The sequence below is a fragment of the Falco peregrinus genome, chromosome 2, assembly GCF_023634155.1.
Source record: "Falco peregrinus isolate bFalPer1 chromosome 2, bFalPer1.pri, whole genome shotgun sequence".
NCBI classification, from domain to species: domain Eukaryota; kingdom Metazoa; phylum Chordata; class Aves; order Falconiformes; family Falconidae; genus Falco; species Falco peregrinus.
This window is the reverse complement of record NC_073722.1, coordinates 56989834-57004026: the sequence shown is the minus strand read 5'-3', so window position 1 is coordinate 57004026 and position 14193 is coordinate 56989834. Positions and strand designations below refer to the sequence as shown.

Here is a 14193-nt window from a genome sequence, read left to right as displayed (position 1 = left end):
TCTTTCTAATCTTCGCCTACTGATCACATTTGAGATCATGCAAGTTCACCGTTGCTTCCAATGGCATTTGGAGCTGGAATTTGGAAATTCCAATCATTTTATGTTTTGCTCCTTGCAGTATTTTGATGTGTATCCTGTAGTACTGTAAAATGGGAGTTGGACACATTATCCTAAATATTACACGTAAAAGATACTGTGCTGATTCCTGCAATACCATTTTTAATTGCTTTCCACTCATTCTGTTATAAGCAGATAGTGTGTGGCATCTCTTGCTTCGGTAAGTAGTTGCCTTTAATTTGATGTGTTATGAACTAGACTCTCTTGGATTCTGTTACAGTACAAGTAGTTCAACAAGCGAAGCTTTCTCTACAACTCCTGGAAGCTGACAGACATCACATCCCAAAAGAAGATGCCAAGGATTTCACATTTTGAAGTGACCAACTGTAGTAGTAAAATATTTCGGCCTGTGACTTCCTCATGGTTACTTCAAGTGACTTGATATTAACGGGAACTTGTAAACCAAGTATCAGAGACACTGAGAAGACCAAGGTCCTATTCTGGTTTTTTTTTTGTGGGTTCCCAGCATTTTTTCTATGGAAAAAAAAATAATCACTGGAAATTGCTACCTTCTATGAGAATATTGTACAGAGAGAATAAGATACAAGCCTTTCATAATAGTGGTGAATTCTACCTTAAATGTGTTTTGTGATGAGGAATTGTTACAGATTTCTGCCTGGAATAGAAGCAGCAATGATTGCAAGGACAGGAAAGATACTATTAATGCCTTTTGCAGGCTGCCCATTGACTGGGAAGCTTCAAACAAACCAGTACTTTCTGTATCAAATATGAATCAATACTCTTGACTCCGCATGGTAGGAAGCAACGATTATGTTAGTTTTCCTTCTCAAAACAGATGACCTGGACAATTATGATGAGATGAATTTCTCAGTTTCATGCAGACTTCAGCTCATGTTTCCAGCAACTTAAGCTACAAAAGCCAGTAAAAGGGTTTTCAGACCTATTTTGACAAGTACGTGTTAATTTTTTTTCTCCCAATTTAACCATTAGGATCATTCAGAGTATATTGGCTTTGAGTACAGGTGTTTCTGTGTTATTTGAGTAGAAAACAGGTGGGTAAGTACCCTGGCAATGCAATGTTGAGAAGTATCTCACTTCAAGGAAGGTTATTTCTGCTCTGTCTTCTTCCTTTAGTTGTCTTGTCTTTGTCTAAAGATCTTGATAAACTCAAGAAGCAGTCTGAAAAAGTGGGATGTGATTCCCACAGTTAAGGATGCATTCAAATTCCTCTCTAAACCCAACAGGAATACTGAATGTGCAAATACAAGACAGGGAATAGATAGATGCTCTGAACAAAAGGATCTGTGGCTCACAAGATGAGTGTGCACTAATGCCAAGCTGTTGCAGAAAGAAAGAAGGCATATGCTGTAGTGGGATGTGTGAAGAGAGAATCTGCAACATCTCATATTTAACATAGTATAGAGAAGACATCGAGGGGATGTGATATCAGTCTTCAAATACATGAAAGGCTGATGCTGACATCAGTGGCTATGTCAAGACAAGATGGGCTCAAAATGCAGTAAGGTAGATTTCAGTTAGTAAAGGGAAAACTTTCTAATACCGAGGATACATTCTGCATCAGTTGCTTCAAGATGTTACAGGGAATTGGTCACTGGCAGTTTATAAGTACTTATTAGCCAAATGTGTGGCACAGGTACTATACCGCCACTAACTCTGCCTTGGAGCATCCAGTGAAATGGACTGTGTGACCTTCTCAGGCTTCTCTGGGATTATGCCAATATGTGTACCAGCATTATCGCATTATCAGGATAGTATTTGATAAGAGGCAGGAAGAAAAGTAACATATTTTTGGAGTACGTTTATTTTACAATTACCCAAATATCTATTCATGTTAATTTTTAACATCCCAGCATTAAAAGGTTACAATAATACCTAAAGAAAGTGTTCTAAATACACACAGAGTAACCTCCATGATACAAATCAGCCTGTTACAAGAGCTGCAGGGCCATTCTCAGCTGAAGTCTTGTTTTTGACGTAGCCCCCATCCCCCAACACCTTTATTCTCTCCTATTACCTCTTCTAACTGTGGAAAACCTTCTACAGACAATTCCTTCCGTCCCCTTTACCATGACACACAATTAGTCTTTTAATCTGGCCATGGCAGGTGGTAAATTGTCATCAGGACCACTTGTTCTAAATTATGTACTCAGAATGATGGGAACTGGACAGAAAAAAATTTGCTCTTTAATACAAGCTGGATTCCTACACAATTTTCTTTTGGCTCACCTGTTTGCTTTATCCTAATATTAAGTCTTGTGATTTAGATTATGAAGTCTTTGAGTCAGAGCTTCCACCTACTGTTTGGTTCATGTCTTGCACGTGGGGTTTTCCTCTGTATAATGTGGTGCCTGTGGTCTCCCTGGTACCTCTTCTCCTGCCCTTCACCTGCTCAGAGTGCCTAAGACAGTGGATCAGCCTAATAATTGGAATGACTTCAGGTCAAGTACTTGGCAAGAAACATGAGCAGAACACTCGTTCTGGAAACCGCCCTGAACAGCAGAGCTTGATTAATTGATTAATGTCTGATTTTCAGTTAAACATTTAATAAAACTTATCTTTTATGGCATTCTATGCACAATACGTGGCATATGAAAGCAGCCAGCTGGTTAAGATGCACACTGTGCTGTTCAGCATATTGGCCAGCCAGCCAGCGTGCGAATGAAGCAAGCTGCCAAGCTGTCTGCGAGGGTTGGACATCACAGGAACAAACAAGAAGGGGCCATGGCAGAAAAAGAAAGTAGAGGGGTCATGGCAATGACGGAAGAGAAAGGCAGTGTTTTAGGAGCTGGGGGAAGAGGCTGCAGCCATTGCTTATCAAGTGAAGCCTTTAAATATTGAACCCAGTTGGTTTGAGATGATTACTCCTGATTTACCATCCGATTTTGTTTATTGCGTCATGTATCAGCTGTTGTTGCTCCACATAAAGACAGAGGCTGGAGCTAAGGTAAAGCAGTTCTGCTCACCAGTTAGTTGCTGAGCAAAGTGAACCGAGTGCTAGTAAGGTTACATGATAGTATATGATCACCTTGGAGGAGCTGCTCTCATACACAGTAGAGGATTAATTAATTAGAAATGCTTCTTTTTGCTCGGTGAACTAGACTGGCAGACAGAAAAAAATTTAGAGTGGTTCAGAAACAGTAGTCATTAAGCAACCAGAGGATCTTGACAGGAAAAGGAATGAGACCTGTCAGAAGTACGGACCTAAAGAAGATTCTTGGAATAATATTAGTCCTAGTAAAATCCATGATGAAGTACACGGTAAAACAAAAAGAAAAAACAAGCTCAGAGCAAATGGTATTTTTCTTACACAGAATTTTTATTACTGTTCTCTCTCCAGACACTGCTCCATTCATTGATCAAACTATTTTAAAGAAATCCTTTGTGACAACACATATATACATAGTCTTACTCAGTCCACCCAGCAATGGGTGCACTGGGGATCTAGCTTTTTCAAGCAGAAATGGACATACCTTCCCATTTTGAAACTACTGACAAAAATGAAGTGCTGCCATTTGCACCATTAACACAAGTATAGAGAGAAGATGCAGCATTTTTTCCTATCAAATATAACTTCATTAACATAATCTTATATTTTTCTGTTTGCTTCACACAAGCAGTAAGTTGTTTAGTTTCTGCCTTTTTATAATTGGTACGTTATGATGGGTCTCTGCCACCATTCCTTCAAATTTCAGCCCCATAAGCCTTGATTGATGAAGTTTCTTCAGTTGAAGGTAATTTTAATTTGAAATGCACACAGAAAAACGGTACCATTTTTTTTTTTAAACTCAGCAGTGCAACCCTGACAGCGCCAGGTGCCCTTAAGACCTAGTACTTCTATGACTTAGTTACATAAATATCTACAAATTAAGCATGACAACATCTGAAATGAGTGAGGTTTGTTCTATCTGCCCTTGATTCTTTTTCCACGCTTCAGAAATCAAGTGCATGGGCAGGGAGAAGCCATGCTGTGCTCCTGTTCATGCCCTGGATGCAGCGACGGGGCCACAGGGACCTGAGGCCATGGCATGAAATGCCCCCTCCCACCACAGGTATGGGTCTGGCTGGGCACACCCAGACTGCGGCTGAAAGAATAGGTGTGAGGGATGGGTATATATAGGAGACACAGATAATAATGATGTTAATGATGAATGGCAACATTTTAAAGGGGGTGAGGGCTGGGGGAGTTTGGGTGCAGTCTTTACAAATTGTTCTGTCCTCCTCTTTTTCCCTACACATACCTTTCAGAAAACACAGTTCACAAATCCTAAGTAGGCTCCATGATGCTGTAATTGACTGATGTCTACCGATAATGATCTGCTTGGTAACAATTCTTCTGTGCTCGTTGTAGTAACACTAATAGGAATTATTTCATTTGCTTTCATATGGATGGTGCAAGCACTTCACATAATTAGCGTTAGCACATATGAGGAAAAGCCCCTGGTTATTCACAGATTTCCCCTCTTCGTACCACCTATATGTTCTTTCAGTAACCCTTCTAAAGCTCATGCTGTCCATTTTAATTACATTCAGATGACCATGTTTTAAAGTCCACAAGAAAGATGGCTGTAGTGATGTTTTATTGATGTGTACAAGGAGTCATGAAATTAGCTGCAATACGTAACACTATTTCTTTCCAAGAGGCTTTAATTGCTTTATAAGCTTACGTAACTGGGACCACTCTACGTGTGGGTGTGTGTTTAAATGCACATCAGTGTGTTTCTGTCATGCCATTTCCAGGTGACAAATGCAGGACTGCAGAGGATCTCCAAATAGCCTTTGCTACAGCCACTCACATCGGTTTAAATTGGGAGTGGGGAAAAATGTCACACAGTATTTGAGACTGATTCAATTACCCTGGCTCGTTGAGACGTTTTGTTTCTTGTCGATTCCTTATTTTCTTTCCCTTGGCCATTACAACCCCAGATCCCCTTTACTAAATCACTATTTGTTTCATGTGAACTGCAGTTCACTGTAGAAGTTAAGAACCTTTACTTTACCTTACTGTAGAACTGTAGAAGAACCTTTCATCACAACTTTGACAGACATCTTACATGTTAGAATGGGGAATAATTGATTGATAATGTGGTGGGCAGACATGTCTTTCTCTGACAATAGTACAAATGAGCTCGGATTACTGATTTGGACCAGATTCCCAGCACCTAGGGGGCTGTGCTTTGGCCTGAAATTTTCCGCCTTGCTATAAGACAAACAAGGCTCACAACAGGTGAATAGTTTAGCATATAAATCTTGGGCCTTCCTAATTTCCCTTTGATAATCGGAAAGACTTTTGTCAGGTAGCAGAAAAATAAAAAAAAAAAAAAAAAAAGCTTATGTAAAAAATAAAACGACTTTTAAATCATGAATAGTTGCAGCAAATTCTCCTTTTAAATCCAAGCCTAACCCTGTAGGGAGATGCTGCTTTCCTGGGATCACAGATGGCAGGACCAGTTCAGGCTCTTGGTTCTCTTGCAACCTTCTCTTTGGCAGACTGAAGTGATTCTTCTAGGATAGGTTTGAGAGTATTTGTACAGGCTCCTTGTTCCTTCAGGGCTAACTCTTACACCAGTCAAAACCAGTGAGTGAGAAGACCTCTGGAGTTATAGGGTAGGCTGTAGGGAAATTTAAGCATAGGAAATTTAAGCATATTTGATATGTAACTGTTCCTTGGTCCTTATGGATTCAGCACAGCTAAATCACGTCTTGGTAATTATGGAGGACACGTTCAATGAGAGCAAACAGATTCTCCTCGTGGCAAAGCATGCTGTGTCAAGATCTGTAGCCTTCTGCTGTGAAATGTACATGAAAGATGCATCATGAGCTGTTTTGCATCTGCCCATATATTGAGTTGGCTGCAGTATGAAAGCTGCTTTCATACCAGTACAAACACAATTAAATATTACTGCCTTGAGGATAAGATAAAATAACTTACTCATTTTGATAAAATTCAGTTTCACAGGCATAAGAGTGTGGCTCTGTCAGGCACCATCGACATACACGGGCTGGGAGCAAAGGCTGAATTGAATGAGCTCCCTTTCCTCATGCCCGTCCCGGTCTGTTCCTCAGCTGTACCTAAAGCTGCTGCTTCCCTCGCTGATACTGAGCTCACGTGCCCTGTTGTCTGGGAGGAAGGTGAGGAGCAGGTGGCCAGCTGCCTCCTCCTCCCACCACGCTGCCACGGCTTTACCTGTGCAGCCTTTTCCTTCAGCAGAGGCACTTGCACTGAGGTGTGTGGGGAGAGGTCACTTGAATGAGCTGCTCTGTGGAGACAGCCCGAACCTGGAGCAAAGCCGGGATAACTGCAGCGAGACCTACAGGACTTCCCTCCTGCGCTTGCTTACCCCTACGACTGTGCTGTGTCCAGCACTTGCTTAGTTTAGGTAACTGCTCATTCTGCTGGTGTCTTCACCATCACTGACTGCAGCCTTCAAAACCGTTTTAACCTGTACTGTCTGGGAACTGCAAGCCAGTAGGGAATAAATGCTGTGCTCTCATACATTGAACCAGCAGCTGGGAATGATTTGCTGACGCAGTCCCTAAGGAATCCTGACCTGGTGGGAGGTACTGACTTCTTTCCACCCTTTTTTAGTACATGCAGCCACAAAGGAGCAGGATGCTCATGTGCTCCAGCCTGCAATTCCCAGTACAGCCAGCTCATGCACAGTTGCAGAGCATGTATTTCAGTTAGAATTACAGATGCTGTGTATTTTGATGATGGATCTGCTACAACACTGGAGAAAGGTAACAAATTAGTTATCACCAGACATGCTTCTGTTTACAATCCTTGTGGCTACCGCTGTACTGATGTTAGATTTTAACACTTTTGTTTCAGAAGGGACTTCATACTAAGAAATCTGTCATCTGAAAACCAAAGCCTGTCTGTGCACATTTGGTACAGAGGGATTTCAGCTACATTCTAAGCAGGCTTCTTTTCTTTTTCTAGGGAGGTTGTACTTCACTATGGAAATCCCTGAGGAATAACCTACTACTTCCCTTACATAAAAAATAAAAAAATCTTTATTATTTATCTTTTTTGTTATTCTTACCTCCTCTGAAAATGTGGCCACGTAAATACTGTGTAATGAAAATTAGTAATATAGGTTCTTGCATGGACCTACACAGACTTCTAGACAGGGGAAAAAGCCTCAGCCCAGTCTTTGTTCCTTGCCAAGGCAAAGAAAGAACTTTTTAATTGTGAGTTTTCATACATTCCTATCTTATAACTTTTCTGGATTTCTGCTTAACTGTTGGGGAAAGAGAATTCCCACCAGGGCTGCACAGGCAAACATTTTTGTCTGAAATTAGCGTGTATTTAATATTAGGCATATATTGGGGTAGGACTGGACCTCAGATATGTTTTCTTACTCAAAAACATGCAACAGTTTCTACAGGAGCAACTTAGCCCCACACCACCATTACTTTGTTCAGACCATTCCTTAAGGAGGTGTGAAATCAGTTACTCTAGAACAAATAAATTGTATTTCTTATGACTGCTCAAGTCCAAAGGCATGAAAGAGAAACAGTACTGCACCTTCCTGTTCTGTGAAAAATGTCTGGCTTGGATGCCTACACCATGAGCATTCAGAGATAGGAAGACAACTTTTATCTGGCTAGGTTAGGCTGATCTCTGCTTAGGGAGCTAACCTCATGCTTTAATTTGGTGTATGTGCATCTTCTGCTGCAGGTCTCAGTACAGGCAACATAAACTGCTTCTGACCCATGTCTGTTCTGAAATAGAAATGGTGCAGCTACATTTGTGGATGCCAAGCCCAAATCAGGCATCCTTGCTGAGTCTGGACTAATTATTTTGGGCATATTGCTGCAAGATCTGGCTTCTCTGCTTCCAGACTCAAACTAGTATCTTCATGCTGTCCTGAATGATGTGAAAATACAAGCCTGGAAGGGTGTTACCTTGATGATTAGCTCACAGGTTAAACCATTGTCTTACACTCCTCACATTCTCCGTGTACGGTGCAGAGCATGTAATTCAGGAGTGCAGCTGCCATTCACCCACTCAATCACACCACTGCAAATTAGACACAAAGCACTGCTATTCAGATTTGGTCTCACGAAATAGAGTGGAAAGAGTGGAGAACAAGGCTCTAAATTTAGTCTGTTTAGAATGACACACCACTGAGTATTCTCATCTGTTTTCAAAGATGCAATAAAACAGCATGGCAATACTAGTAGATGTCATTAGCTCTTTGAATTAATAGAATTACTGTTGGCAGCCAACGGTAATAGATTAGAGCAATTCTCATCTAGTACATTAGAGTAATTCTTGGCAGTGTGAACATAATGAATCGCAGGAGTTTACAACACAACCATCCAACTAAAACTTGGAATATAAAGTCTCTGCCTGTAATGACTTCCTTTTTTGCCTCTTTTCTCTTTATTCAAGGCAGTATGATTATTATTATCTTTTTTCAGTCAGAGAGTCGTAGCTCTAAGTTCTGTTTAAAGTTTTTACTGATTTTCAAAGATGCTGTTGACTGGTTAACATAATTTAAGAAAACCCAACTTTCTCTTTTTAACACAGGACATCTTCAAGGTTTAACATACCTACCTGAAATCATAGGGTTTTTAGGCAGATAAGATTATAAATTTTCATTACACAAATATATTGTCGTGCCATCTTAACTGGGCTATGAATATTGAAGTACTGATCCTGCTCTATAGCTTCTGTAGAAGTCTTTTCTGTAAAAGAAAAACTGTGTCCCGAGCTTGTCAAGTGTGCGGTTTATTCATTTTTCCCCCAACATCTAATAGCTGTATTGATAAAAAAAAGCATTATCCCAATAGCATCAGCACTATGTAAGCCCTCAAAATGCTACAGACGCCAGTATTTTCTTGCTATAGTTCTTAAGCCTGATACCAATTTCTCTGTTGTGTTGTTGGAATAAGTTTGAGTTATTCTTGATTTATGTGGAAGAATCAAGTCCTGCTAAGGTTGTTATCACTGGAATGGGATTAGGGTTCCTCCTGTTTGTGAACCAGTCTTTGCTGTTCCTACCTTCCATCTGGGCTACAGTCCAAACACGATGTGTCAGAGCCAAATCTGAAGCGATTCAGAGACTCTATACTGGTTGAGAAAACAGTGTGCTTTGATTCTTTACCTATTTGTGCTTAATTTTGAACTATTTTTAAAGAGCTATACTGAAAATAGAGAAGAGAGCAGCTTCTTCTACTTGCCCCCAAAGAGAGACTGGTAAGACAGTGAGCAAACACTCCCTGTCACCTTTTAGCAAGTGAGTTCAGTTGCTGGAAAGGACCATTTCCACCTTTTAATAATCACATCTTTGGTTACCAAAGGTATTGAAAGATGCTGATGGCTCTAATGGAGAACAGCACCTGTGTGTCACTTGCCAGAAGAATTGATATATGTGGATTAGAGGTTATCAGAAGATCTGTATAAATATTGAAAAATATGTTCTGTGCTCTTTCCCCAATGGCAGATTTATGGTCAGCTAGCAACTGCCTGAGATTTGAACACAAAGCGCATGTGGAACCTAATGGCTGCCCTCTGGAATGATTACTGACAGATAATATCCTGCATGGCAAAGGAGGGCCACCGGTCACAGGCGTTCATGCCTGAGACCACAATGCGTGTGGAGAACCTGACAGCTAGCTCCTTCAACACAGTGGTGAGAATCAGACTTTTTTATGTCAACTTGAATCTCTTCATATAAAGAACATGCATCCCATAGGTTCAACACCATTTTAAAATTTATTTCATTTTCCTTGCCCTTGCTGAGCTATGTATGTTTGTTTGCCTTACGCTTCACCTTGATGGCCGTCGCTAAAGGAATGCCCCTGAAGAACTGAAGGCAGAGCACTATTTATGCATTTGGAGGACTACTGAAGAGTTAAAACATTCCTTCTGTTTCTTCTTTACAACTAACCTTCCAACACCACTCTAACGGAGAAGTAGATTTTTTGCAAGCTGAGCAAAAGGAGATGTACCTTTCCCTAGACTATAAAAAAAAAGATTACAGCAATGTAGAGATAGGGAAGCCCAGTGTTCCTGAAATTACCAAAATTACATGACTGATAATCAATTTGGAATCTTTTTCACGTCCTTCCCTCCATTTTTCATTATTCTACTATCTTCTGTATTTTCTGATCTTCTGAAGCAACCAAATAGTATTTTACACAGGGAGAACTTGCTAGAGGAAATTACCCATGAAAAATAAATGCAAGACAACACTGTGACTAAGTGCTGTACCACCAGATCTTGCCGTTCTTTGTCTCCATTGAACAGCCTTGCCTTGGTTTAATTCAGGAAGAATTCTGACTTTGCTATTGCTTCTGATTGTCTTCATTCCAGAATGGATGGTGAATGGAAAAGAAAGTAAAAAACAGTTGTGTCTCTGCAGCCCACCATAGAAGAAAACAGTATTACTGGTTTGACAAGTGTGCCAGACTCACTCTGTAAAAACAAAAATGCTACGTTTTTCTTGCTGTTACCAGTTTACAGATTCCAGAAATTTATAGTAAGGACAAAACATTCAGCTAGAGGCTCCATAAAAATTACATCTTTTTTTGCTAATGTGTGTAAGTCCAGTAAATAGTTTACTTAGTTCTCTTAGGCTTATAATCAACAGGACAGAAGAAAATTTATATGGAAAAATGGATTTTTATAGGCATTTTCTTTCATAAAATTATCCTCCTAACCATTTGGGGGTTTTCTCCCAACTGTTTGAGAAAAAATGAATTCTCAAGTGATTAGTAACTTGAATTATGAGCATTCAAACAAACTCCTCCGTGATCTAAAAATATTGGAAGCAAATCACAGTCAATTAAAAACCCACAGAAATACAGAGGCAGAAAAACATATCACTCAGAAAAACAAATAATTCTTTGTGGCTCTAACTCTCACTGTGAAATTCATTTAGGTAACTCTGCTTTTAAAGTGAAATCAGAGATAGCGTGAAATATCATAGTGAATTAATAATCCAGTATTTTAGTAAATAAATCTGTTGGATGTTGTCATAACTGGTCACGTTGGAAAGCTCAGATCTTCAGCAAAGGAAATAATATAGCTAGACAAGATATAACTGCAACTCTACGGCTGATTTAGGAATTCAATTAGGCTATCTAGAATCTTAGCCAAAAAACAGCATTCCTTTCTAATCCTGGTTCAGGGAAGAACACCACTGACTTTTATAAGATCCCTAACAACCTCACATATGGTGTCCTTGATTGCTGCCCTATGCAGTTTCTTTATTCTCACCTAACATTTCTCTGCCTGAGCCATCATTTTGTCTAAGCAAATGTTTAAATGACTGTGGCCAACCATTCTTACCTCTTTTGGGAGTGATTTTTTTTCAAAGACTTTTTTTCAAAGGTTGTGTTCCTTGGGGAACTCTGCAATAAACTCACAGTTCTGCTACTGATCAACCACTGCATTCTTACAAGTTGCAAATAGCTATTGTGGGAGGCAAGGGATAGATTCACGGGTTTTGGAGTATTTTTTGCAATGGATTTTCATACACTGACAATTTGTCAGCAGGAAATGCAAAGTGAAGAAGGCTCCAAAGGATCCTACAAGAGAACCAATAATACCCATATCAAAGCATGTGATGCCATCCTAAAGAGACAATGACTGCCACAGGTACAGGAAGAGTAATTTATAAAACCTGCAGGATAAAACTTTGATTTCTGCACTGCATTATGTTTTCGTTTACTATTTAGTCCACAGTGGGAATCCATTGCTTTTTGCCACAGAACACTGAAAAGGGAGACAGAAACTGAGTCACAGTATTTTGATTAGACAGAAAACAAATAACAGTACTTTGATTACAGTCACTCGTACTTTCTTAAATCTTGTATCTGTATGTAGAAATAGTAGCAAAGCAAAGAGTAAATTTCATAACCCTCTGCTTAATATCATGCTCAGTTGTTGGTACTGTCTGGTTTACAGAACAAGGAGAAATTGGCAGTCTTTTTACAAAGCATTTTCTAGAGCAAGAAGGCTCGAGAGTGGAGTTCTGAATTTGTTTCCATTCCAAAGCTAATACCTTCTGTTCGCAATCATGTTGTTGTACTACAAGGCTGATGATCTTCCTTTCCGGGAAGATTTCTGTGAATTTTACTTTTGCCATATCTGTTTAGCAATAGAAAGTAAAGTGATGCTTTGGATTATCCCGTTCCATTCTCCAACGCCAACACCAAGTCCTTAGCGTAACCTAAGCCTTTTGTTGACCTTTACGTTAACGCTAATCACAAAATAAAGGAATTTATGAAGCATTTTTCAGGATGGTGTTTTCCACCCCATACTTCTGCCAAAATCCTCCTGCTCAAACCCCTAGCTATGCAACTACCTGAGCTGAACACCTCAGCACTAGTTTTTGAAACACTGGTTCTGGCTTTTTATCATTTGCCTATACAGCAAGGGATGGGGGCAAGAGATGGGAGCTATGGGACAGCATAGTGCAAAGAGCTCTCTTTTGAAGGGAAATTTTCTTGGCCATCCTTTCCCATTCAGCTAAATACAGTAAAACATTCCATAAAGTAAAACCAACTTGAAGTGAGGCAAGAAAACTAACTTAAATTAGAATATTTTTTTTTAACAGAAGTTGATCCTACACTTTGTATTCCTTTTTAGGTTATCTGCACATTCGTAAGCACAATATAATAGAATCACAGAACAGCCCAGGTTGGAAGGGACCCCAAAAGATCATCTACGCCAACCTTTAGAAAAGGTTGAAACAAAAGACCCCCCATTTTTCAAATTGTTTAATGAAACAAGAGATTTCATTTGTTAACAGAGATGAGTAAAAAGGCAGTTGTTTTGTATTTAGTTTTTAACGTTGCATCCTCTGAGAGTTTTCTTTGCTTAGAAACCATTTTTCACTTTAATAAGAAACGTAGTTTGTTTTTTGAAATTTGATTGTACTATGACAGATTGTATACAATACATTGTTTAGTATTTATATTCCATTCCAGCATGCTCTAGGTACATTATTACCATATTATTTACATATGTTTTCTGTTGATCATTTCTGAAATACATTTAACCGATCCTCTGACATGCTTTCATCATTTGACTCTGTGAATGCAACTGTCAATAAGGCTGTCTGGGTGTATCAAGACTACAAAGAAACTGAGAAATTGCCCGTGTTTGCTATCAAGGTATTATATCACCCCTTGCTAACACACATTTGCTTGATGCTTATAATCCACTTCAGAGAAACATACTGCTCACCCTCACAAAACTCAGAAACATGCTGGAGAGATTTTTGTTGGGTTTTTTTAAGCACTGTTGTTGATCTGGGTATAAGCTTCACCTTGTTGTCTGAACTAAAGGCTCACTCACCACTTGCTTTCCTTGCTTCCGTTGCCATTTTAAAATGTCACAATTTTCTCCCTGGAATTAGATAAAAACCACTGAATGCCATCCAAAGTGACTCCCAAAGTGCAGGCCAGTTTCACCAAGTCCATAACTAAACTCCAGCTGGATATCTTCTTACTGTCTGCCAGAAGTCCCCCTTCTCAACTGCCATGCAGGTGTTTGGTTTGCTCATCTCCATGATAATGAATCAGACACCAGGTGAGCCCTCAGCTTGCTGCCCCATCATGCATATCTCATATGTCAGAAGATACTGAATCTGAAAAAAAAATCATTAGGTGATTGCCTACTGCTGCATATTCAACGGAAACCCAATCCTGAAGAATGAGCTGGATGGCTGACATTAGCAAACATGCCTTTATTTATCTTCTTCTAACATATTTGCACTCAGCATTGCATGAAAAGTCATTTGTGACACTGATGTGGAAAGCAATATAGAAGTTGCTTACCTACTAGAAGTCACTGTAGAAAATATACTGCCTTTCCAATAATGTCTTTGTTTCAGGTCTGTAATAATGCCCAGGCTGAGTGGTCAAAGCATTTTATCTCCGGCCTTATCTCAAAGACATTGGTTCAAAATTTGCCCCAGCCAGAGTAACTAGGAACTTGATGAGAAATAATTTATGCCATCTTTTGTGATAAAGCATCTTGAACTTGTTTACTCCTACCTCTTTTCAAAAAGGAATTTAGTGTAAATCATTTACTGTTCTTCCTCTAGCTCAGCGTTGTTCAACAGCTATGTATGG

The 14193-nt window shown here is 39.6% G+C and overlaps 1 protein-coding gene across 4 annotated transcripts in view; it reads right to left on the bottom strand.

Annotated features, from left to right (window-relative positions):
* The window catches only part of GABRB1 (gamma-aminobutyric acid type A receptor subunit beta1), a 141167-nt gene that overhangs the window by 109380 nt on the left and 17594 nt on the right, over positions 1 to 14193 (bottom strand). The window contains exon 4 of one of the 4 annotated variants that reach the window (XM_055795029.1): positions 13415 to 13465. The exons of 1 other annotated variant lie outside the window; for it this stretch is intronic. In XM_055795029.1, the coding sequence (XP_055651004.1) occupies positions 13415 to 13465 (51 nt within the window). Of the gene's footprint in view, positions 1 to 11846; positions 13707 to 14193 lie in introns of those variants that run through there. 2 more of the 4 variants (XM_055795030.1, XR_008745642.1) reach the window with 2 other exon arrangements.